This window comes from Prionailurus bengalensis, chromosome A2 (genome assembly GCF_016509475.1).
Source record: "Prionailurus bengalensis isolate Pbe53 chromosome A2, Fcat_Pben_1.1_paternal_pri, whole genome shotgun sequence".
Taxonomy (NCBI): Eukaryota; Metazoa; Chordata; class Mammalia; order Carnivora; family Felidae; genus Prionailurus; species Prionailurus bengalensis.
In genome coordinates this window covers 589,347-610,371 of record NC_057348.1, presented here as the reverse complement: position 1 = coordinate 610,371, position 21,025 = coordinate 589,347, and the positions used below count along the sequence as shown (strand labels likewise).

The 21,025-nt window shown below is 63.2% G+C and overlaps 1 protein-coding gene across 5 annotated transcripts in view; it reads left to right on the top strand.

The window, feature by feature from the left end:
- Nucleotides 1-568: 568 nt before the first annotated feature.
- The window catches only part of SBNO2 (strawberry notch homolog 2), a 51,218-nt gene continuing 30,761 nt past the window's right edge, over nucleotides 569-21,025 (top strand). The window contains exons 1-4 of one of the 5 annotated variants that reach the window (XM_043590093.1): nucleotides 569-689; nucleotides 15,009-15,200; nucleotides 19,731-19,804; nucleotides 20,408-20,519. In XM_043590093.1, coding sequence (XP_043446028.1) covers nucleotides 15,081-15,200; nucleotides 19,731-19,804; nucleotides 20,408-20,519 — 306 coding nt within the window. In that variant the 5' untranslated portion in view covers nucleotides 569-689; nucleotides 15,009-15,080. Of the gene's footprint in view, nucleotides 690-1,855; nucleotides 2,444-15,008; nucleotides 15,201-19,730; nucleotides 19,805-20,407; nucleotides 20,520-21,025 lie in introns of those variants that run through there. The other 4 variants (XM_043590091.1, XM_043590092.1, XM_043590090.1 and 1 more) reach the window with 4 other exon arrangements.

Sequence of the window (21,025 nt, the reverse complement as noted above, 5' to 3'; positions counted from 1 at the left end):
AGCTGGGCGTGTTCCCACCCTCTGAGCCTCTGAGCGTGACAACTTCTGCAGCCTGAGCCATGAAAGCTGGGGCTGCCCAGGGCCCCCATCCCAGCCTTTTATCACCATTAAAAAAAAAAAAAATCCCTCCTCTCCAGACCTCCAACCTCAGGCTTCATCATCATTATTATCTCATAGAACGCTCACTTAGGTGGCTCTGTGGACTTTTGTGAGGAAAGATCCAGAAGTCCATCTGGAAACATTCCTAATACCCAAACACAAGAAACTGTTCATTTTGCTATCTTAATAACCTAGAAGGTACCCACCCCAAATTTACAGGTGGGGAAATGGAGGCACAGAGAGATTGAGTAACTTTCCGAGGGTCACACAGCACACCGGCAAAGCCGCTGCCCTGCAGGGCCGTGTGCCTTCCGCTCTCCCGGGCTGCCTCTTGCAATTCCCTGGAAATCCCCAAATCTGACTAATTCCCTAGACATCCCCAGACTTGGCAGATTACTCCATGCTGAGATGGCTGGACCCACCCCGGCCTGGGCAAACTGCCCCCATTTCAGGCAAAATTACCCATAGAAACCTTGTGGTTTCCCGAGGTGGACGTGGCAGAGGTCAAGTCCATGCCTCCCTGCGCTCCGTGACCCTGCGCCGGCTACTGGACGGTTCTGCGCTGCCGTTTACCCGCCAGCAACACACAGGTAATAGCGGTCCTGACCTCGGAAGGTCATGGTGGGAAGAGGGCCGGCTCTGTGGGCGTGTGACTCAGGGCTTTGCCCGGGCTCCGTGTTCAGGGGGACCGGTACTCCGTTTAATGCTCTGCTGTCGCCATATTGAAATCCTCACTATTTGAACGGGGGGCCCTCTGTCTTCATTTCTCACTGGGCTTGACAGATTATGTGGCTGGCCCTGTGTGGGAGGAAATGGGAAAACACAACCGGAAGCCATCTATCCCCTCATGTCAGCTTATTTGTGCTTTTGAATTTTAACTGTCTGTTGCTCAATAGGACTTATTTTCATTAGCTATGAAAAATAGCTTCAAAGTCAAGGCTACAACCCAAATTGCCAAAAACTACACATACCGAAGCAAAGCTCTCTCTGAATAAATCATTTCTCCTCTCTCGACCTCAGTTTCCCCTGCTTCCTTGTAGGCTTGGCTACAGGCGGTCTCTGACCTGGATTTTTGTAGGTCAGACGGGTTTTAAACAGACCCTTACAAGTCTGTGAACAGCTTTCATTTGCCTGGACTGCCCTTCCTACTCTTGTCTATCTGGCAACCTCCTACTTGAACTTCAAAGCCCCAGCTTCAATACCCCTTCCTCCATAATGTGTTAGGCAGAGACTTCAGCCCTCCCTGGGCCCCAGGCCCAGTCTTGCAGATGGGAGTGTCTGGTCCAGCCTCCATTCCCCCTAGATTGGGAGCTTCCTGAGGGCAGGCCTGGGAACTGAGTCCTCTGGAGCCCCAGCTTTGTTCAGCTCGAGACCAGGCAGAGACTGGAATCCGTAAGGGTTTACTTAATAAGTAAACAAGCACAGGGGGAGGTAACCTCTAATTTCAGGGGGCTGGAATGGGCACAGGAGGCCTCTGGCTGGTGGCGAGGTGGGGCTTTCATTACTGACAACCCAGCTAGGGAAGGGGTGGTGCCTCCCAGACTGGATCTGCCTGAACCCGCCTGGCCCAGCCCACAGTGGGTCCAGTGGGTTCAAGTCACAGGAAATCTACAGTCTGTGCCAAAGTCCCACCCTCTTCCTGGCAGTGCAGCAAATCTGGCCTCGTTTGCATCAGGCCCCTGGGAGCCCTAACAGGGAGGGAGCCAGCTGGGGAGCAACCCAGATCCCAGGGCCTCTCTCTTGGGACTGTCAGACCCCACCACGTACTGGGCTCCACACTGGGGCTTCCGCTAGGTCCCAAGACTCCTCCTGGGGTGGAGACAGACTAATGGGCAGACAACTATTGGTGGGGAGGCAATTAAGGGAGAGCGCAGGACTGGGTGGGGGTAGGGCCGTGTCAGATGGTTTTTAGGGAGTATCTGAGGGGGGGGGCTTTAGAGCTAACATCCGGTTCATACGAGAGCTCCAGTGGCTTAAAGCTCAGGTGTGAGAGTGCGGGGATGGAAAGGGCCCGGAGGTGGGAGTGATTCAACTTGATCTCCATGTTTGCATAGCAGGAAACTGAGGCTCGCGAGTAAGCCAGGAGCCGGGGTCCCAGTATAAACAGGAGAGGGTGGGATTGGAACCCGTGGCCCACTGAGTCCTAACCCTGCAGGGCCCCCTGGGGCCCCGCCCACGACCACGCCCACTCACCCGCCCACTAGAGGCTCCGCCCCGCGGCATGACCGGAAGTGAGCGGGGCCCCCAAGATGGCGCCCGAAACCCGGAAGTGAGCGCGGCTGAGGCGAAGCTCGGAGAGACGGAGGCGCCGCGGGCTCCGCGCCCGGCCGGACCCAGGACGGAGGTGAGGCGCGTCTGGCCCGACCCTCGCTCCGACTCCGCCGGCCCCGCCCAGCCCGAGCCGCGCTCCCCGGCCCGCTCGGGCCCCGGCCTTTCCCCCCCCTCCCCCCCCCGCCCCGCGGCCGCCTGCGTCCTGGGCCGGGGGTTCCGGGGTTCCGGGGCCGCGGGCGGAGGGAGCGCGGCGGCCTGTCCCCGCCCTCCTCGGCGACCCCCCCCGACCCCGCCCTCTGCCGCGAGCCTTGACCCCGCCCTCCTAAGCGACCCCCCCCGACCCCGCCCTCCGCCGTAAGCCCCGTGCGCGCTCAGCTGTGAGCCCTGAAGTCGCCCTGCTCCGCGACCCCCGACCCTGTGCTGCTGTGTGACCCCCCCTTCCCGACCCGCCTCCGCGTGAACCTTGACCCCATCCTCCGCGGCGACACACCAACCTTTACTTCCCTCCCTCTTCGGTACCCCCGTCCCCACCCATTAGTGATTCCCTTACCTCTCCCTACCGGGACCCCCATCTCGCGCTCTTTAGTGATCCCCAAACTTTACTTCTTCGGTGACCTTTGACCCTGCACTTCTCGGCGACCCTCCAGCACTGTGTGACCACCCCCTTCACAACCGCTTCTCCGTCATTCCCTGACTGCCCCTTTTTGTGACCCCCCCCCCCCCCCCCCCCCGGCCTCCACGACCCCAGCCCCTTCCTCCCTGGGTGCCTCCTGACCTCTCCTATGTTGGTGACCCCTGACCCCGGGCTCCTTGGCGCTTCCTGCCCTCTCCTGCTTTCCTAGCGGCTCTGTCCAGACACTCCTGTTGCCCACGGCCTTGGGATGGGGGCCTTCCTGGGGTCGGCTGGCTGCGCCCAGAGTGTTGGGTGGGAGTCTTGCCTCTGCTGGCATCGGAACCTGGCCTCCAAGGACAGGAGGACGGGAGGAGGTGGGCAGAGAGCTGGAAGTGGGTGGGTGCGAAAGGGGATGCCCGCGGTGGGTCCTGCTCATGCCGGGCTGCTCCCCAGCACCCAGGTCCCTGGAGCAGGAGGCTGGGGGACCCAGAGTCAGGGAGTAGGGGTGTGGACAGCCACGGAGGACCTCCTGGGAGGCGGTGGCTCCCTGAATAATGTGGTTAATGGTCTGAAGGGGAAGAAAATCTGAGTCTGTAAGATGTGTGTCTGGGGCACCCCTGGCTTCTGCTTCCCAGCACGGACATCGGTCCTGCCTGCCCTGAAGGACTTTCCTGCCTGGCCGCTGCCTGGCCGCGCTAGCTTGGCGCCATGTGTTTGCACCCCACACAGGAGGGTGCCTGGCCTGGAAACCGACCAAGGTGAAGCTTCATCTGGCAGTTTGGGGGGTAGTGAGTGTTTCATGGCATGGCTAGGGGGGCTGGTATAGGACAGGCTTCAGCTGGGAGCCTGCTTACCTGCCGCCGGGCACGGCGGATGTTTGGATCTTCCCCGTAGACGCTTAGGGAAGGCTGAAGGAAGATGGGGCTCGGGCCCCGGGGACTGCAGACCCTGCAGGGAGGACAGATGGCCACCTGTCAAAGGCACCGTACTCCAGAGACTGTCTGAGGCCAGTCTGGGTTGGGGTGTGAGGCCTGGCCCTTCCTCCAGGGCTGGACCTGACCCTGCGCCTCTCTTTTCCCTCCCTGCCTGGCTGTGGGGGGCGCTGTGCAGTCGTGGACCCTTGTGAGCACAGCCGCTGGGTGCTCCTTTCTTGGACGCTGAGACCAGGACCCACTGGCCAGCCTGTCTGTGTTCTTTCTTCCCAAGCACCCTGGATTTTCCCAGGGGAGGCCCCAGAGGTGGGTGAGTGCAGCCCAGAGCTGTGTGCTTAGGGCCACGGTCCTCTTAGGACATCCATTTCCAGAGGCTTTATAGAGAATGCTGAATATGAAGTCTGGGCCACTGGGTGGGTGGGCCAGAGAAGGCAGGATAGGTGAATGGCCCCAGGGTCCCACCTGGTCGGGAAGATGCCGGCAGGTATGCAGAAGGCCCCCAAGCAGCCTGGCAGGTGCAAGACCGTCCGCCCAGGGACAAGCCGCTCTGGGGACTGAGGGGAAGGCGTTCTGTGATTTCAGATGGGGGAGGGAGCTTTTGATTAGCTCCGAGTATCTGAGCAGACACCTATTCACACCTGCCCGGAGCCAGCATCTGCCTGGTGTGTGTGTGTGTGTGTGTGTGTGTGTGTGTGTACGCGTGTCTTAGAAGACGGGTGGGGGGACCAGATTTCCAGGAGAGCCTGTGGGACTGAGTGCAGCAGGGGGCTAGGTCCCTTGGAGACTGAGTGGGGTGGGGCCAGCCACAAGTGTGCAGGCAACAGCCCAGAGCCAGTGTTTTCCAGCCGCGTGACCTTGGGCCAGTCACTGCCCTGATCTGGGGGGACACCAAGGCTGGATTCCTGGACCCCGCAGGCCTGGCCCCCACTGGGCCGAGACCAGCTGAGGTGGCCCAGCTCAGTTCTAGCAAAGTCCCGGAGGCCCCTCAGCAGGGGCCAGGCCGGAAACGCTGACCGAGTGAGTTCGGCCGGGAATAAAGAGGCAACTGTGTCCAGTCCCCAGAGGCCACCTCCCTCCCAGGATGGCCTCCTCTGGGTAACAGGCCTTTATGGCCGCGGGTGGGGGTGGGGGGACCTGCTTGTTCCTCTGCTGGTGGGTAACGTAACCTCAAGTAGAAACACCGTGAGGCTGATGTGCAGAGTGGGGGGCACCCTCCAAGGTGCCAGCAGCGTCCAGGGTGTGCACGTGTGTGCGTGTGCGCGCCCACCTGTGAGGGTGCTGGGAGTGTGTGCAGCATGTGTCCTGTGACCCGTGCGTGCCTCTCCTGCGTGCCCAGTTGTGTACATGTGCCCACGCGAGTGTGCTCTCGGTGCTGCGTGCGTTTGCCTGCACGCGCGTGTGTTTTGTGTGTACATGAGACAGCGTGCGTCACGGTCGTGGGATTTGTTAGGGGCAGGCTTGGAGTGTCACAGCCAGGGTGCAGCAGGCCTCCCGGGGCAGCCAGAAGGCACAGTCACCGGGGCCGTCCCCGGCCTGGCCTTACTCCTGCTCGCCTGCCGTCCGCCCTGCTCTGCCCGTGCCCAAGTGCAGGCCCGAGTCCTGGTGTCCATGACGCGCCTCGCGAGTGTGGTGCCCTCTCCCCTGAGTGGGGCCCTTGGAGCGGCTCCTGCTGTGCAAATTTCCTTCATCTTCTTGCATTGGGGACAGCTGGCCCGCAGGTCCCCTGCTTCCCTTTCTGCCAGGCGGATGACTCAGGCGAGGGCTGAGGCCGTGATTTCTGACGCTCAGGCTCTGTCACCTGCTGCTTGGTCTTGCCAGGCCCCGAGGGGAGGCAGAGATAAGGCTTGTCATTTGTTTATGTATCGCCCCGCGGACGGACCCCGAGCACACGACGCTCGGGGAGGGAACCCGACACGAGAGGCCACACGGGGTGTGAGTCCACGTGGGTGAAACGTCCAGAGCGGCTCCTCCAGGGACAGGAAGGGGCTCGAAGGGGCCGGGGGCTGGGGAGGAGGTGGGGGTGAGGGGGGACAGGGTTTCCTTTGGCTGATGGAATGTTCTGGCACTCGATAGAGGTGATGGTTGCACAACTCTGTGAATGTACTGAAAACCACTGAATTGTATACTGTAAATATGTGAAGTATATGCTTTGTGAACTGTGCCTTCACAGAACAAAACAGCAAGGCCTGTCCTTGGTCAGATGCCCATGTGCTGTGGCCTGGGGGTGAGCGGGTGTTGGGGAGCGGGCCCCTTCCAGCCCCACGAGGAAGACGGGAAGAGACATCTCCTCACTGTATGAAGGGTGGGAGCCGCCCCTGAACCCCAGCGCCGTCTGGGACGTGCAGATGGACGTGGTGTGCAGTGTGTATCACGTAAGAAGTCCTGGGGGTGTTTGGACTTCTGGTGTAGGGGTGCCTTGGGCGGGAGGCCCCGGGGGAGCTCCCCCATAAAGCCTGGGCCCTGTAGGAGATAGGGGAAGGGTGCTGGGCTGCGCTGCCCTGGCTGTCCTTCGACGGCCCTGATTGCCTGGGGACCTCCCTGCCGGGAGGCCAGGTGACAGTGGGGAGCGTAGTGACCCCAGGGAGTTGGTCCCATCTAAAGTCATCTGTGGACTCTAACTCCTCCTGGGCCATCTGCAGGGGGTGCCCTCCAGCTGTGTGGTCCTCAGCATGGTGGGCGGGGACATGGCCCAGGGAGGCCCACAATGCACCTGTCCTGTGTGATGGCAGATTTGGGCTTTAGTCTGACCCTGGGGGCTCGTGGTCTGTGTGCGTCTCAGGTGCCCCTGTGGAACCGGGTACCTGCTGGCCCTTCCCTGGGACTCCTGTCCCTAGAGCCCCATGGCAAGGGAGTCACCAGGTCTGGTGGCACTGGGAGCAGACACCCAGACTCCCCATTGGGACTGGCTCCTGTCTCCTTTGCTCGAAGGCCTGCTGCATTTCAAAAGCGACCTGTGCCGCACTCTGGAGGCAGGTCACCTGCATTTCCTTGCGGTCACAACCCAGAGGGTCAGAGGCCACTGACACAGGATATGGGGATGGCAGGAGGAAGGGAGCGGGTCTGCGGAGAGCAGTAAACCTTTATGGCACTGACTCACCAGGTGGGGCAGAAATCCCTGCCCTCAGAGTGGCGTCTTCCTCTGCACGTTGTAAGGTATGGGACGTAAGGTACGTTCAGGAAAGGCTGCCCCCCCCCCCCCCCCCCCGCCCCGACAGCTGCACATGTGAGTGGCAGGTGTGGACGTGGGAAGGTGGACCCGTTGACCTGCTCAAACCCTTGTCTCCCGCTGGGGTGCCGTGGGCATCCGAATCTGTGTCTGGGTTTGCGCATGGTCTGCACGGGGCCAGAGCTCAGCAGCGTTTCTGGAAGGTCCTCCTCGGCCACTTGCCCTGAAAGCTGTGAGGTGGGGGTGTAGCCACCCCCCCTCCCCACGCCCCCGCCTAGTCCCAGGGTGGTTCTGAGCTTGGCACTTGTGGCCCAAGGCATCGGAGCCTCTCCTGGCATCGTTCAGGCATGTGTGAGCTGCCTGGCCCTGTAGGTGCTCTGCCACCTGAGGGCGGGGCTCAGAGTGAATGAGCCCCTGGGTTCGTGTAGGGGACTGTCAGGGACAGGGGCGAATGAGCTCCCGGTTCCATCTTGGGGACCGTCAGGGACAGGGGCAAATGAGCCACCGGGTCTGTGTTGGGGACCATCAGGGACAGCCTTGCAGAGGGGTTCTGCATTGTCACAGGGGGACTGGGTGGTCCCACCCCCAGCACTGTGGGAACCTGCAGGAAGTCACCCCACATAAGGAGGGTGTGACATGAAGGCTGGATTGCCAACTTTGAGAAATCAGGGGCTGCCACCCCCAAATCTAGGTCTGCTGCGTCTCTCAAAGAACCAGCCCATCTGGAAGCCTGGGCCACATTCCTGCATAGTGTAGGCTGTGCTGTCCCAGCCGCCCCCTGCCCCCCCACCCGGCTCCTCTGAGGACTCTGGGAGGCTTCCCCGAGAAGGGGTTGCGGGGGGCTTCTGTTCTCCACAAACTGTTATTATGGGGGACACTGGGCCAGCCTGGCTGCCCGCTGGTCCGTTATGAGCTATGCTCTACTCGACTTGTGTGGTTGGCTCAGAAATGGTCCCAGAGACCAGGTCCCTCGAGGCCCCTGAGGTGGGGGTGACCCTGGATTCCCCAGGGACCCAGCATTCTCCCGAGGTCCTCAAAAGCAGAGCACCTTTAGGGGCGCCTGGCTGGCTCACTCGGTTAAGCACCCGAATCTCGGCTTCAGCTCAGGCCACGATCTCATGGTTCGTGGGCTTGAGCCTTGTGTTGGGCTCTGTGCTGACGGTGGAGCCTGCTTGGGATTCTCTCTCTCCCTCTGTCTCTGCCCCTCCCCCCCAAAAAAGGCAGAAAACCTCACTGGAGGCTCGAGTGAGAGGCTCGAACTTGAGGGAGGCTTCCGTGTGCTGCTGCCGGTGACAGGGATGCGGGCCCGTGTCCTGTGGACGCTGCGTCTGCCCGCGAGAGGGACCCAGCACGAAGCCCGGGCCTTGTGACGCCCAGAGCTTGGGGTTCCTGCTGCTGCGATGTGGGGGCCTCTGCCGTCTTCCCAGAGGCGGGCATGGCCCGGTGCCGGCGTTTGCTCGGGACGGGGCGTGTGAGACCGCGTGGTGCCACCGCCGTCCCCGGGACCGGCCCGAGCCCGGAGGAGTCCTCCCCCTCTCGCGGGACACCATTTGCTCTTTGGGTTTGGGTGAAGGTCCCTGGCGATGGTCTTGCACCAGGCTGGCCCGCGGGAGCCTGAGGAGGGTGTGAACGGGTCAGGCCACACACCTGGGACCGGCGTGACCCCGCGTGGGCAGCAGTAGCCCTGTCCTGCTCAGGGTTCCCTGGGGGCTCAGGAGACACCTGGCATGCCAGCCGGCCTGAAGCAATCCCGACACTAGCAGGGGTGACAGCAAGCACCAGGAAAGACAGACCACCCTCCGCACGGACAGACCGCGCGGGGCACGTCGCTGTCAAGGGACCGGGATGTCGGGCCGGTGGGCTTTGGCCCTAAAACCTGCTCGCGGGAAGAAGACGTGGGTGTCAGAGGAGACCACAAGCTCAGTGTGCGCGATGCCTCTCAAAAACCGCGAGCAAGCGCAGACCTGAAGAGGCACTTCCCAGAAGAAGCCACGTGGGGGGTGCTCAGTGCCTGTAGGAGGTGTTGGTGTCGGGGACAGAGGTTTGAAGGCCTACCACCCTTAAGTGGCGGGCTGGGAGCGGCGCTCCAGTGGCGGGAGCGGGCTGGCCGGCGCAACAGCGGTCCCCGCCCGTGGGCAGGTGGCTCGGTGCAGCACCGTGGGAAACCATTGGACCACACCCGGAAGTGAGCCCCCTCGGGCTCAGGGGGCCCCTCCCGAGACCCAGACTCCAGCGTCCTCAGCCATGACCGAGGAGGCTCCCTGTTCTGGTCCCCATTCCCCTCTGGGCCCTTGGATGGGTTGCGCAGGGCTGTGTGCCCCCAAAGCTGTGCCTGTGGGGCTGGCAGAGCACCCTCCCTGGCCTCCCCGGGGCTGCCGTCAACCCGGCGTCTGTCACAGGCTGCTTTATAAAGCGCCCGCCCCGCCGCGGGGCTGTCCTTCCACCTGGACCTTCGTGGGCCGTCACAGGCGCTGCCGCTGACTTGGCCAGGCTACCCTGGACCCACGGGCTGGGGTCCGTGGGCACACGGCCGGCAGGGGTGCTGCCCGGAGAGGCGGACGGAGAGCCGCAGGCAACCCCGAGGCTCCCCCAGAGCTCAGCTCCAGGCTCTCCGTGCCTCACAGGGTATCGTCCCGTCCATCTGGGGTTGGTCCCGCTTCCCCGGATGCAGTTTCTCCCCCTCCTGGCTGGCCCTTGCCCCGGCGAGCGAGAGAACACTGACACATGCCGAGTGCTCCGCCGGGCCGGGTCTGTCGCCCCCGCCTGGCCCCCCCCACCGACCCCAGGTGGCGAGCGGGGCCCTGCGTGCTGCTGTCGCTCCTGGGCGTCAGGTTGGGGTCACGGGCCTGTGGTGTCCCTCCTGCCGGAGCCACCCGCACTTTCTGTCCACTTCCCGGCCTCGCACCGAGCCACGTGCTGACCATGCAGGCCAGGGCCGGGGCGTCCGGGCTCCCCGTCCAGCCCGGTGTGGCCGCCGCCCGTGCTAGCCAGAGCTCGGCCCCCCAGGCGAAGGTGTGCAGGGGCGCCTGGCCTCACGTCCCCGCAGGATGGCAGGACCGGAGATTCGCGGGAGCCCCGTCAGTTGAGACGTGGCCTCTGGGGAATGGGGTCTGGGTGGGCCTCTGGGGGCCCGTTGAGAACAGAACTGGAAATTGAACCCCTGGACAGCTGTGCTCTCAAACGGGGATTCTGGGCCAGCCCACCTTGTCCTTGTCTCAGATGCAGGGGCTCCCCCTTCCTGCCCTGCCTGACCTGGGCACCGGGCGCCGGGGCTCCTGCCCTGTCTTCGGCATCTCAGGGCTGTTGCGTTCTGGATGCCTCCTGGGAACTCTAGAAATCCGAGGTCACGTGCTTGCCGCCAGCCTCGCCCAGAGCTCCTGGTCGGCAGTGCTCCCGGGGTCACAGGACTCGGACTGAGGGTTGGGGTGGCTCCAGCTGGGGTTTGCTTTCCCCTCCGGTCGGAGTGTCCTGGGGTGGCCTTACCAACTGACCACACAGTGGGCTGCTTAAACCACGGAGCTTTATTCTCTTCCAGTCCTGGAGCCCAGAGGTCTGAGGTCAAGGTGTGGCAGGGCTGGGCTGTGACCCAAGGTCACATGGTTATCTCCTCTGCCTCTGTGTTTGAATCTCCCTCTTATAAGGTACCAGTCTTTGCAGCAGGGCCCACTCTACCCCAGTATGGCCCCATCTTTGCTGATTGCCTCAACTAAAACCCTATTTCCAGGCGAGGCCCCGTTCACAGGTTCCCAGTGGATGTGAATTTAGGGAATGGCCGCGGCCCGCACCTCTCCTGCCCCATTGCTGGCACCCTGTCCGGCCCCCGCCCCCTTTGCTGTTTGCCTGCCACTCTGGCCTCAGCAGATGAGGGAGGCAGGAGCCCCCACAACGTCTTCCCTGGGGACCCCAGCCCCTCCCTCCCCTTCCTTTTCGTCCTTGGGCCCAGCGCACCCATGAAGGCCACTATCTGGGGGGTGCGCTCCCTCGGAGGGCCTGGGAGAGCTGAGCTATGCCTGGAGCCCAGGTAGGATCTCTGCTCTGGACTGGGGCCCCCAGCACAGGCCGTGGGGTCTCCCCTCCACGTGGAACCCTGCCCGGCTGCCTGCCTCCTGCTGATACCTGCACGGCCCGTCTTGGCTGGGCCCCTCTGTCTGGGAGCAGAGGCGTTCTCTGGATGCCCCTGTCCGTGGCCCTTCCTGGGCACCCCCACTGGGACAGCCCCAGGCCGGCTCTGACCCGCGGCTCCCCAGCCGTTGCTCCGTGTGGAGTCCACAGGCAGACCCTCCCCAGACAGTCCTGGTTGGCCAAGCTGGGGTCTCATCAGGCCTCTGGATTTTACCAGGGCCTCTGCCCTGAGAGCCGAGCCTCACAGAGCCCTGGCCAGCAGCCTCTGTTGGGCCCCCGTCCCCCCACCCTACCTCCCCCACCTGACCCCTGCTGATATCCCTGGATCTTCCTTCACTCAGAGCCAGGTGGAAGGACGGCCAGAGAGGCCACCATCTTGTGCCCTGTGGGAGGCCAGCCAGTCCCTGCTGCCCAGAGACACGGTTCCCAGGGCGGGGGACGACATCGTCCTGGCCTGGCGGGGTCCAGACAAGGTAACAGGTGGGAGCGGGCAGGCAGTCTGGGTGGCCATCAGGGTCAGGACAGCCTGCTCACAGGGTCTGGGGGGGCAGGCCCACAGGGCTGAGGGGGTTGGCAGAGAGGCTGGGTGCCCGCAGGTGCCTGCCGGCCGGGGCGTATGAGAAAGACGGGCTCTTCCAGGCCTTGGCCTCCCTCCATGCTGCGCTGCCCCGTTGTCCTGTCTGGCCCACCGATTCCTTGATCTTTTTCTCTCACAATGACTCATTCGAAAACCTGATCTCAAAAGGAAATTGTCTGAACACAAACCACGATTGTGAAGCGTAGGCCTCTGTGAGCACCCACGCTTCACCTGTCACGGGATGTTCTAAAAATACACGCCAGGCCCACCACATGGGTACTGAGCTCTGACCCAGCGGGCCAGCCTTTGTTACCTCCCCTCGTGCCCCAAGACCCCACCTGGTACCCACGGGGCTGGTCCTGGGGCAGCTGGAAAGTCCCAGGCATGCAGCGCGTTGGTGCTCTGGGGTCCGGGGCCTAGGGCAGGGTTCAAAGGGCAGGAGGTAGGGGAGGTCAGCAGAGGCCAGAAATCGGGGGGTCAGGACAGCTGGAGTCTGAGGGAACAGAAGGAGGGCTGTTTGGGGGCTGCCCCAGGGCTTTGGGGGGATGGGGGAACAGGAAGCCTGAGGCTGTGGAGGTGTGGCAGCGGTGACAGGTAACACTGGCCCCCGGGGGTTTGGAGGAAGGGGGCACTGTAGGGTGGCCTCTGGGGGCACGGGGTGGTGGTGGGCACAGTGTGGAATTCGTAGTGTAAAACTGGGTCTTTCAACGCGTACGATTCAGTGTTTTCCACTATACAATGTAGGAACATCCCCGTCACCTAATTCCAGAACCCCGCCCCCAGCCATCACCCCCACTCCTCCCCCGGCGCCACGAGCCCCGCTCCTGTCCGTGGATGGGCCTGTTCTGGACGTTTCCTACACGTGGACTCACCCCGTGTGGCGTCTGGTGTCGGATTTCCTCCCTGAGCGTCAGGCGCTCAGGGTCCGTTCGCGGGGCGGCGGGGGTGGGCGCCTCGCTCCTGCTCGGGGGCTGAGTGATGTGCGCGTGCGCGGTAGATGCACCTGAGGGGCGTGCGCGTGCGCGGTGGGCACATTGTGTTTATCCACTCACCGGTTTACGGACATTGGGTTCTGCCATCCTCACGCCGTCGTGACTCACGCTGCTGTGAACGTGTGTGTATAGGTTTTATGTGGATAAGTATTTTCGTTTCTTCTCGGGTTCCTGGGAAGCTGTCCACAGCACCACCGTGCTCCTTGGCCTGTGGCCTCTGGATGGTGCTTTTCTAAAGGGGCAGCCCAGGGCTCAGTGGCTGCAGAGCCTGGAAGCACCTGTTTGTGGGAGGGGTTCAGCTTCACTCCCGGACACGTGGGGTATGGACAGGGTTTAACAGATGGCCTCGGGTGGGGGACACATCTCAAGCACCTGCTGCAGAGAAGGGGCGGGCGGTCGAACCCCAGGGCTGAGGGGATGCTGGCCAATGCCTGTGGTCAGCTATATGCTTCCTCTGTTGAATTAAGGTCATTCCTGCCTGCCTTCTGTCCCAGGTGCTGGGGGCAGAGCCCCCTCGAGGGGTATCCCCCAAATCCAGGAGATTTCCTGGGGCCTCAGTGAAACCAGTGGTCACCTAACTGGTCACTGGATTGCTGGGGCCTTGGGCTCTGCTGAGTGCCTGACCAGCCTTGCCCATGTACCTCCAAACAACTCAGTTCTCCTGTTGAGCAAAACCGGGGCTCAGAGGAGCTGAGGTGTCCCTGAGTTGTCAAATAATAATCCAGTTGTTAGAAGGCTGAGCTGGGTTTGACCACCTCTGCCTGAGCCCGAAATCTTTAAAAGGAAGGGCTGAGACCCCAAATCACCGAGTAGCTGTGTGTTTGTTTGTGGAGCGAGACCTCAGGACTTCACACTCCTGGCTTCCAGGTCTGTGTCCCACCAGGTCCCCAGCCAGGAGCCTGGAGGGCACAGGCCGGAGCAGGCCAGGGCCACCGAGGCAGGGGGAAGTGCTGTCTTCCCGGCAGGTGTGAGCCCGTGGCTCGCCCAGAGCAGTGGAGGCGAGCAGGGCAGCACCAAGGCTTGGAGCTGGCTGGAGCTTGGCCCCGCGGGCCCCTTCTCTGGCCAGGAGCTTGGGGTGAAGGCAACCCCTCCCCACCCCCTGAGGGATTGCATAAGCTGCCCGTGTGCGGACAGTGATTACTGGAAGTCCCGAGGATTTCTTCATCCAGGGCTTGGCCGGGAGTGGCAGCTGCCTCCCCTTCCTGCCCCCCTCGGTGATTAATGTCCTCAGCCACTGCCTGACTGAGGAGCACAGGGGCCGGCCTAGGGTCTGGGCTCAGCCAGGAGCAGTGGTGCGGTGGCGGGGGGGGGGGGGGGGGGGGGGGAGGGCCGGGGAGCCTAGGCCACAGTCCACGGGGCAGATGGAAATCGTGTGGGAAATCCTGTGTATCTGTTGTCGGCTCCTATGGCAGGCATGTTCCCGGCTGGGTCTGCCTGCATTCGAGAACAGGAACATTCTCAGTGGGGATGCTGTGTGTCCTTACCACTTCCTGGCTCAGCTTGGCCCTGACTCCCCCAGAGCCCCTTCTGCAAACCTGCTCTGGCTGCAGGGGGACAAGACTGGCCCCCAGCCTGGAGGTGCTTGCTGAGTTGGACTTTGCCTCACAGCCTCAGACATGCCAGGTCACAGAGCCAGGCCCGCGGGATCAGCTGAGTCTCCGCTACTGGCCGTGGGGCCCAGATGGCCGGAGCATCCCCCCAGGGCCTGAGCTGGTCGCGTGATGGGCAGGGAGGGAAAGCGGTCGGGTGGCCCAGCCTCACTGGAAGGGCTGCCACCGTCCTGGAGATCTGTCCCTGGGGCTGGTCTTCTTTCTGTCTCAGGCCCCCCTCTGTGGCCAGGAGCCCCACTTGGTGGCGCTTGATGCCTGGGTGGGACCTGCGGTCGGAGGTCCAGGCGCAGCGTCCCCAGGAGGGGCTGCCGGGCAGCAGCTAGGGTCCCCTGGTGCGCTTGCAGCACGGGGGCCGCGTGCGCTCCTGTCCCGGCAGCCGAGGGGTTGCTCGAGCACGCTAGCACGCTCAGGCTGAGATGGGGTCCGGGCCCCCTCCCTGCACCAGCACAGCCCCCGGGAAGAGTCCAGGAACCCAGAGGGGCGCCTGTCACCGCTGTGACATTGGGGGAGCCTCGGCTCACACCCTCCCGTATCAGGGGCCTGCTGTGCTGACCCCACCCCCTCGGCGCCAGCCTCGCAGGGACTCCTCAGAGGTTGACCTCGGGATGTGCCGTCTCTCCCCCCAGGTCATGATGCCGCCGCCCAGGAGCAAGAAGCCCAGATAGACGCCTCGGCGGCCTGGGTCGTGGAGCCGCCCGATGCTGGCAGTGGGGCCCGCCATGGACGGCGAGTTTCCTCAGCACGAACCCCCGCCAGCGGGCGGCATCCTGTACAGCCCGCCGCCGCTGCAGACCCCGCTGTGCGGGCCCGGCGTCCAGGTGAGCCCCCGCCATCCGCGGTCGGCCTCGGGGGGGACGCTGCCCTCGCGGGCGGGTGCGGCCGCAGCTTCCCTTTCCAGGGCCTCGAGCCGATGTCCCGGTCCCCGGCCCGGCAGGGGGACGCCTCGGGGTGCCCGCCTGCCGTCAGGTCTGTTTGCCAAGGCCGTGACGGGCCCTCAGGGAGACGCTCAGGCCTGGGCTGCCGCCGCCTTTCCTGCAGGACGGGCTGGGGCCTCTGTGACGTGGACTTTTTTTTACCAAGGTTTCCTATTTTCAATTTAATGGACTTTGTGTCTTCAGCAGTTTAGGGTTTATAGAAAAATTGGACAGAAAGTTTCCACCTCTCCCACTTTCCCCATCGATAACGTTTTTCATTAGTGACCCTGCTGAGTTATCACAACGGATGAGCCAGCACCGAACGTGACGAACCACGGTCCACAGCGGACACGAGGTCACCCCTGGTGCGGCACACCCCGTGGGTTCGGACGAATGTCACGGACACCTGCCCACCACCACGGTGACGTCCGGAGTAGACCCACGGCCCCGAAACTCCTGTGCTCCTCCCATTCACCCTCCCCCACCCCGGCAGCCGTGCCTCCGTGGTCCTGCCTTGTCCAGAACATCCTGGACTTGGAACCACCCCGTGTGTCGCCTCCTCAGCCTGGCTTCTGTCACCGAGTGCTGTGCGTCTGAGGCTCCTCCGTGTCTCTGTGCGGCTCGATGGCCCGTTTTTAGTGCCGAGTAATATTCCCTCGTCTGGGCCGGGCCACTGCGTGTTTATGGACCGGTTTACCTGCTGGAGGGCGTCTCAGTTGCTCCTAGGTCCTGACAGCTAGTGAAGTATCTCAAGTAAAAGCACCACAGGTTCCAGCAGCTGCAAAGGGCCCCGTGGAGAGAAGGGTTCAGAATTGTGCACCAAGTCAGGCCTGGAGCCCCCCCGCTCCCGGTTTCTGGGGCGAAACCAGGGTTCTTTCTCCTGTAGAAAAGCAAACGGTGTTTCTGAGTAGAGAGACTTGAGCTGCCGGGAAGGGAGGGAGAAGGGTGTCGGGACACAGTGGCAAGGGGTGCACGTGGCTGGGGCTGCCACGGGGTCCCTCCTTCAGGAAAGCGTCAGCTGCCGCCTGCCCCTCGGGCCTGCTGGCTTGGGGCCGGGAGGAGGGCCAGGTGGCAAGAGAGAGCAAGGATCGAGCCTGGGTTTGAGAGGAGCCGGGAAGTGGGCCGCTGGGGTCAGGCTAGCTCAGGGCCCGGTGCCCAGAACCATCAGGAGGAACCTGGGAAAGCAGAATTCAGTCTCCGTCCAGATGTGCCCACGTGGTACCCTCACGTAAGAGGCGCGGGACAGAAGTTGTGTAGGTGAGCCATCGGTCTGGGGAAGGCAGACATGAGTTACCCCCGAAGGTAACACTTCCAGGCCTCGGCTGACGTCCAGCGCCTCTGGCCAGGGTCCCAGACGTCACCGTGTGCCTCCTCTCTCTCCCTTTCCTGTTGGAGCTGTGTCCACATGTCCCCTGACCCTCCGTGTCCCCCTGCTCCCCTCTGAACTTCTGCCCGCGTCGTCATGGCGATGCCTTCCTGTTCCCCACGTGCCATCTGGCCCCTGGCAGTCAGTGTGTGGGCTCTATGTCCCGCCACTTTGTAGTCTCAGAGCGTGCGTTTGTCATTCTTAACAGCGCTGCAGGATTCCTTCTTGTCGGCATCCCGTAACTTGCTTAATGATTTCCCTATTGTTGGGCCTTTGGGGTGATTCCAGTTTTCCGCTGCTATAAATAGCACTGTGTGCCCCCCCCACCCCGCCCCCATGGATTGGGCAGGAGGGTGTCCTTCTGAATCCATTCCTGGGTCAGAAGGAGCACTGGGCAGGGTCACAGATTCTGGGCTGGGGCCACGCCCTCTCAACGGTGGCCCGTATGCCGACGGGGAGGACGGGGCACGCCTGGGCTGCCGTGGGGACCCATTGCAAGGGATGTGCCTCTCCGAGCCCGACTCTGGCTCTTTCTGAGGCTGGGCCACTCCTCCCCAGGCTGCACACTGAGCCTGTCCCTGGTGGGCTACCAGCTGTGAGGGCTGTCCCCTACCCGGGCCACTCTGGGCGCAGCTCCCGCTGACGCTGAGCGTGTATGTGGTCGGTGTGGTCAGGATACTTTGTGCCACTCCCCTTCATCTGTCCTAGCTGGGCTGAGCCACCGTCAGGACAAGGAGACCTACCCCAGGACTGCCAGTGTCATTGAGGTGGCCAGATTTAGCAACTGAAAGTACAGACCTTTAACGAAACGTAAGTTTCACATAAACGCAAATGATATTTTAGTGTGTGTGTTCTATGCAACATTTACACTAAAAATTGTTTGTCGTTTATCAGAAATGCCAACTTCACTGGACACCCCGTATTTTATGTGGCAGCCTTGTTTCATCTGCTGCCCTGGTGAAAGTGTTCTCTTCTTACGTCAGCTTACAGGTGGCCTGGGCAGCCTTGGATGGATGTCCCAGGGCCTGCCTCTCCTCAGGAGAGGCCAGCCTCTCTGTCTCCACCTGAAGTCCCCAGGCAGGCTCGAATGGGCTGGTAGGGGTCAGGCATCCATCTCTGGACCGATCATGTCCCAGGGGCCTGCCCTCTAAAGGCAAAGACGTACCTCTGGCCTTAAGTGGCAAATCCCAAGGAAACCTCTGATTGGCTGGCTGGGTTCAGGGGCTCCTCTCTGGACCAATCATGACCCAGGGGCCTGCCCTCTAAAGGTGTGGCCACCCTTCTGGCCCCAAGTGGGAAAGACCGAGGTGGGCTCTGATTGGCAGCTGTGTGGTGCCCCTGAGCTGGGGCGGGAGTGACCTCCCACCCTCCGGCTTCCTGGCTGAAGCCCCAAGGTCCTAGAAGACCTGGGGTTCTGGGTGCGGCGGAGAAGGTTGAGTAAATGAAGGCCCTCCCCCGCCGGGAGCCCCCTGAAGCCTTGAGGCCGGCCCTGCCTGCTGTGTGCCCACGGGGCCACGTGTGCGCCTGGGATGGTTTATGCCAGTTCACTGAAGCGGCTGAGTGTGGTCTCTGCTGTGGAAGCGTTCCGGGAGTGCCCTGGAGGGGGAGCCTTCCGGAGGCTTCCACGGCAATGCCTCCATGATTCCTCCTTCGTGCTGGAGCTGCTCTCATCTTACAGCCCGGGCAGATCCCGGAAGAGCAGGCACAGCCCCTTCGCGGAGCGTGCGTCTCTCCTTCCTAAGTTCTGGCTCTCTGCGGCTGGACGTGTGGACACCGACCGCCCTGCAGGGGTGGGGTGTTGGGGGGAAACGCACAGTGATGGGAAGTCAGGGCCGGCTCCTCCCTCCCAGACACAGGCGCCGTACGTAGAAGGGCGCCTGGTCTCCCAGCCATCTGGGCTGGTTCTGGGCCAGCTGTCCTTCACGGGTCCCGTGAGCGGGAGGAAGCGGTGGCTGGGGGGTCGGTTCCCGGCGGCCTCGCTGAGGAGCGGGACCCGCGTGGACCAGCGGGAAGGCCGCTGCGCTTCCGTCTCTGGACATGCCGTCTGGCAGAGCCAGCTAGGACAAGTAGGGGACAGTGACGGCCGCCAGCAGGCCTCTCCCCACCGCCGGTCGGGGACCTCCCCGACATGGTCCCACGTGGGCCACACTGTGGGTCAGGGGAGGGACCCCTGCTCGGCAGGCTTTGTGTCACGGTGGGACGAGCCAGTTCTTTCGTACGGAAGGCGGGGGGCGTGAGTGTCCACAGCCCTCCACCCTGAGTCGGTCCGGTCAGCGCCCAGTGCAGGGCCCCTCAAGTCCCCGCTGACCTCAGGCTCATTCTTCCAGCCTCCCATCAGTGTTTCTCAAAGCAGGCTCCCCAGGACCCCTACCTGTGCTGCACTCTTGGGCCAGACAGGCTTGGGGGTTTCCAGGAACACCCTTGGCCAGAGGCAGTTCTCAGAAGGCCAGGCTCTTGTCCCTTCTCCCCCCTCCCGGGAGGGGGCTGGGGTGGGGACCGGTCCTTGGCGCTGGTGGGAGGCCCTCTAACGAAGTCCTCTTTGCCACACGGGCGCCTCCCTCGGGGCTGGATTGGAGGGGGGAGCTCATGCGGCCTTGCTTCTCGCCCAGTCCCACCCTGCGCTTTCTAGAACTGGGGGGCCTCCATGCAGAGTCCCTGGCCCACCAGCACGCCTGGATCCTGTGTGAAATGGGGGCTCCCGGCCAGACCCTCGGATGGGCTGCCCAGGCCCCTTCAGGGGTTCTGGAGGCACTCCAGTCCGGAGGTGGGTCACACCTACCCACCCCCGCCCTGCCCACAGAGGGGCCTATGGCAGCGGCACACCAGGCCCGGGCCCGAGCCCTTCACGGGTGTGGACGAGTTCCCCTCGGTGGGCTCTCCCATGCAGATGGGCAAACTGAGGCCCCGAGCTGTTAGGTGGTTAAGTGACTCCTAGGTGACCCGGGTGGGACGGCACAGGGTGACGTTTCTACCTGGACGGGGTCGCGGAGTCCTCCCCCCCTCCTCACTGAGGAGCCCCCCGCCCCTTCCACAGGGCAGCCCCTCCTGACGCTCTTGGTCTGTTCCAGAACACCATGCTGCACTACCCGTGGTGGAGCTCCTTCTCGCCCACGCCGTACCCAGCCTTCTCCAGCGAAAGCCAGTAAGTTTCTCTGGCCTCCAGGGTCCGAGCAAGCCCCGCCACGTCCCGCTGGGTGGCCACAGTGCCCTCGAGGCCTTGCGTGGCTCTGCAGCCACTGGTTAAACAAAACTAGGGCTCGTGGCACGTGAGGGGCTTCAGTGTCCTGCTGAGGGGGCCGTGGGCTGCGCCCTGGCCACACGGAGGCAGCCGAGACTGACTGGCCGTGACTTGTCTTAGAAAGAGCCCGCCAGGAAAAAGGGCAAAGGTGGTAGGGATGAGGAGTCCTGGGAGGGCTCTGTGGGTACCCTCTGGGCAGGGGGTGGCCCTGGGCAGCGGGGGAGAACTTGGGGGGGCAAAGGAGCGGGGAGGGCACTTGCCTGCAGAGGGCAATGGCGACCTGGGTTTTGAAGAGTCAGTAGGAGTTTGCCGGGGGAGCCGGCCCACAACCAGGCCAAGGAATGGCCTGTGGAAAGGACCCAGAGCACGGAGCCAGAGGCTTGAGGTCTCTCCGGGGCACTGTGTTCCGGGACGGGGGCACGGGGGCCTCTGCTCTGAGCTGAGTGTCTCGGATGCCAGAGCCCTCCCTTAGGCTCCTGAGGGCTGACCTTCCCTGTCTGCCTGCAGCCAGTTCATGAACTCCACCTCCTTCATCGTCAGCCAGCCCTGCGCGGACACCAGCTGCGGACCTTCCGCCGCCACCCCCAGCTTCCTGCCAAAGACAGGCGACTTTCCTCAGGTAGGGACCTGGAGCCAGAGTCACCCTTCGATCCCCATGTGCTCCCGGAGGCCCGTGCCACGCACTGGTGGCCTTGGCCGGGCCCTGGGCTGGGCTCAGGGCCACATGGAGCCACGGCTTCTCCTTGGGAATAGCCAGTGCTCCCCTCTACTGCAGGCCTGGCCTGAGGGCTCCCGACTCACAGCCACACCCGCGTGGGCCTGTCCGGGCGGCTTCCGGGCAGCGAGAGAGCTGGGCTAGGGGCCACACCTGTCCACGCACTGCTCACGCCCCCGCCGTGGGTTGTGGGGCGGTACCGTGGAGCATCTGATGCGCTTTTCCCAGACCTTAGCGCCTTCCTCTCCTGGGCAGAGGCCCCCGCGCCTGCTCCGTCTGGGTGCCTTACTTAGCGTCTCGGCAAGGGTCCACCGTGTTCCCCGCGCCCCTGGCCAGAACGACGTTCCGTCCGGCACAAACCCTGTTGTTGGCATTTATGTCCCCAAACGGCAGCTATTTGGAGAGCGTCA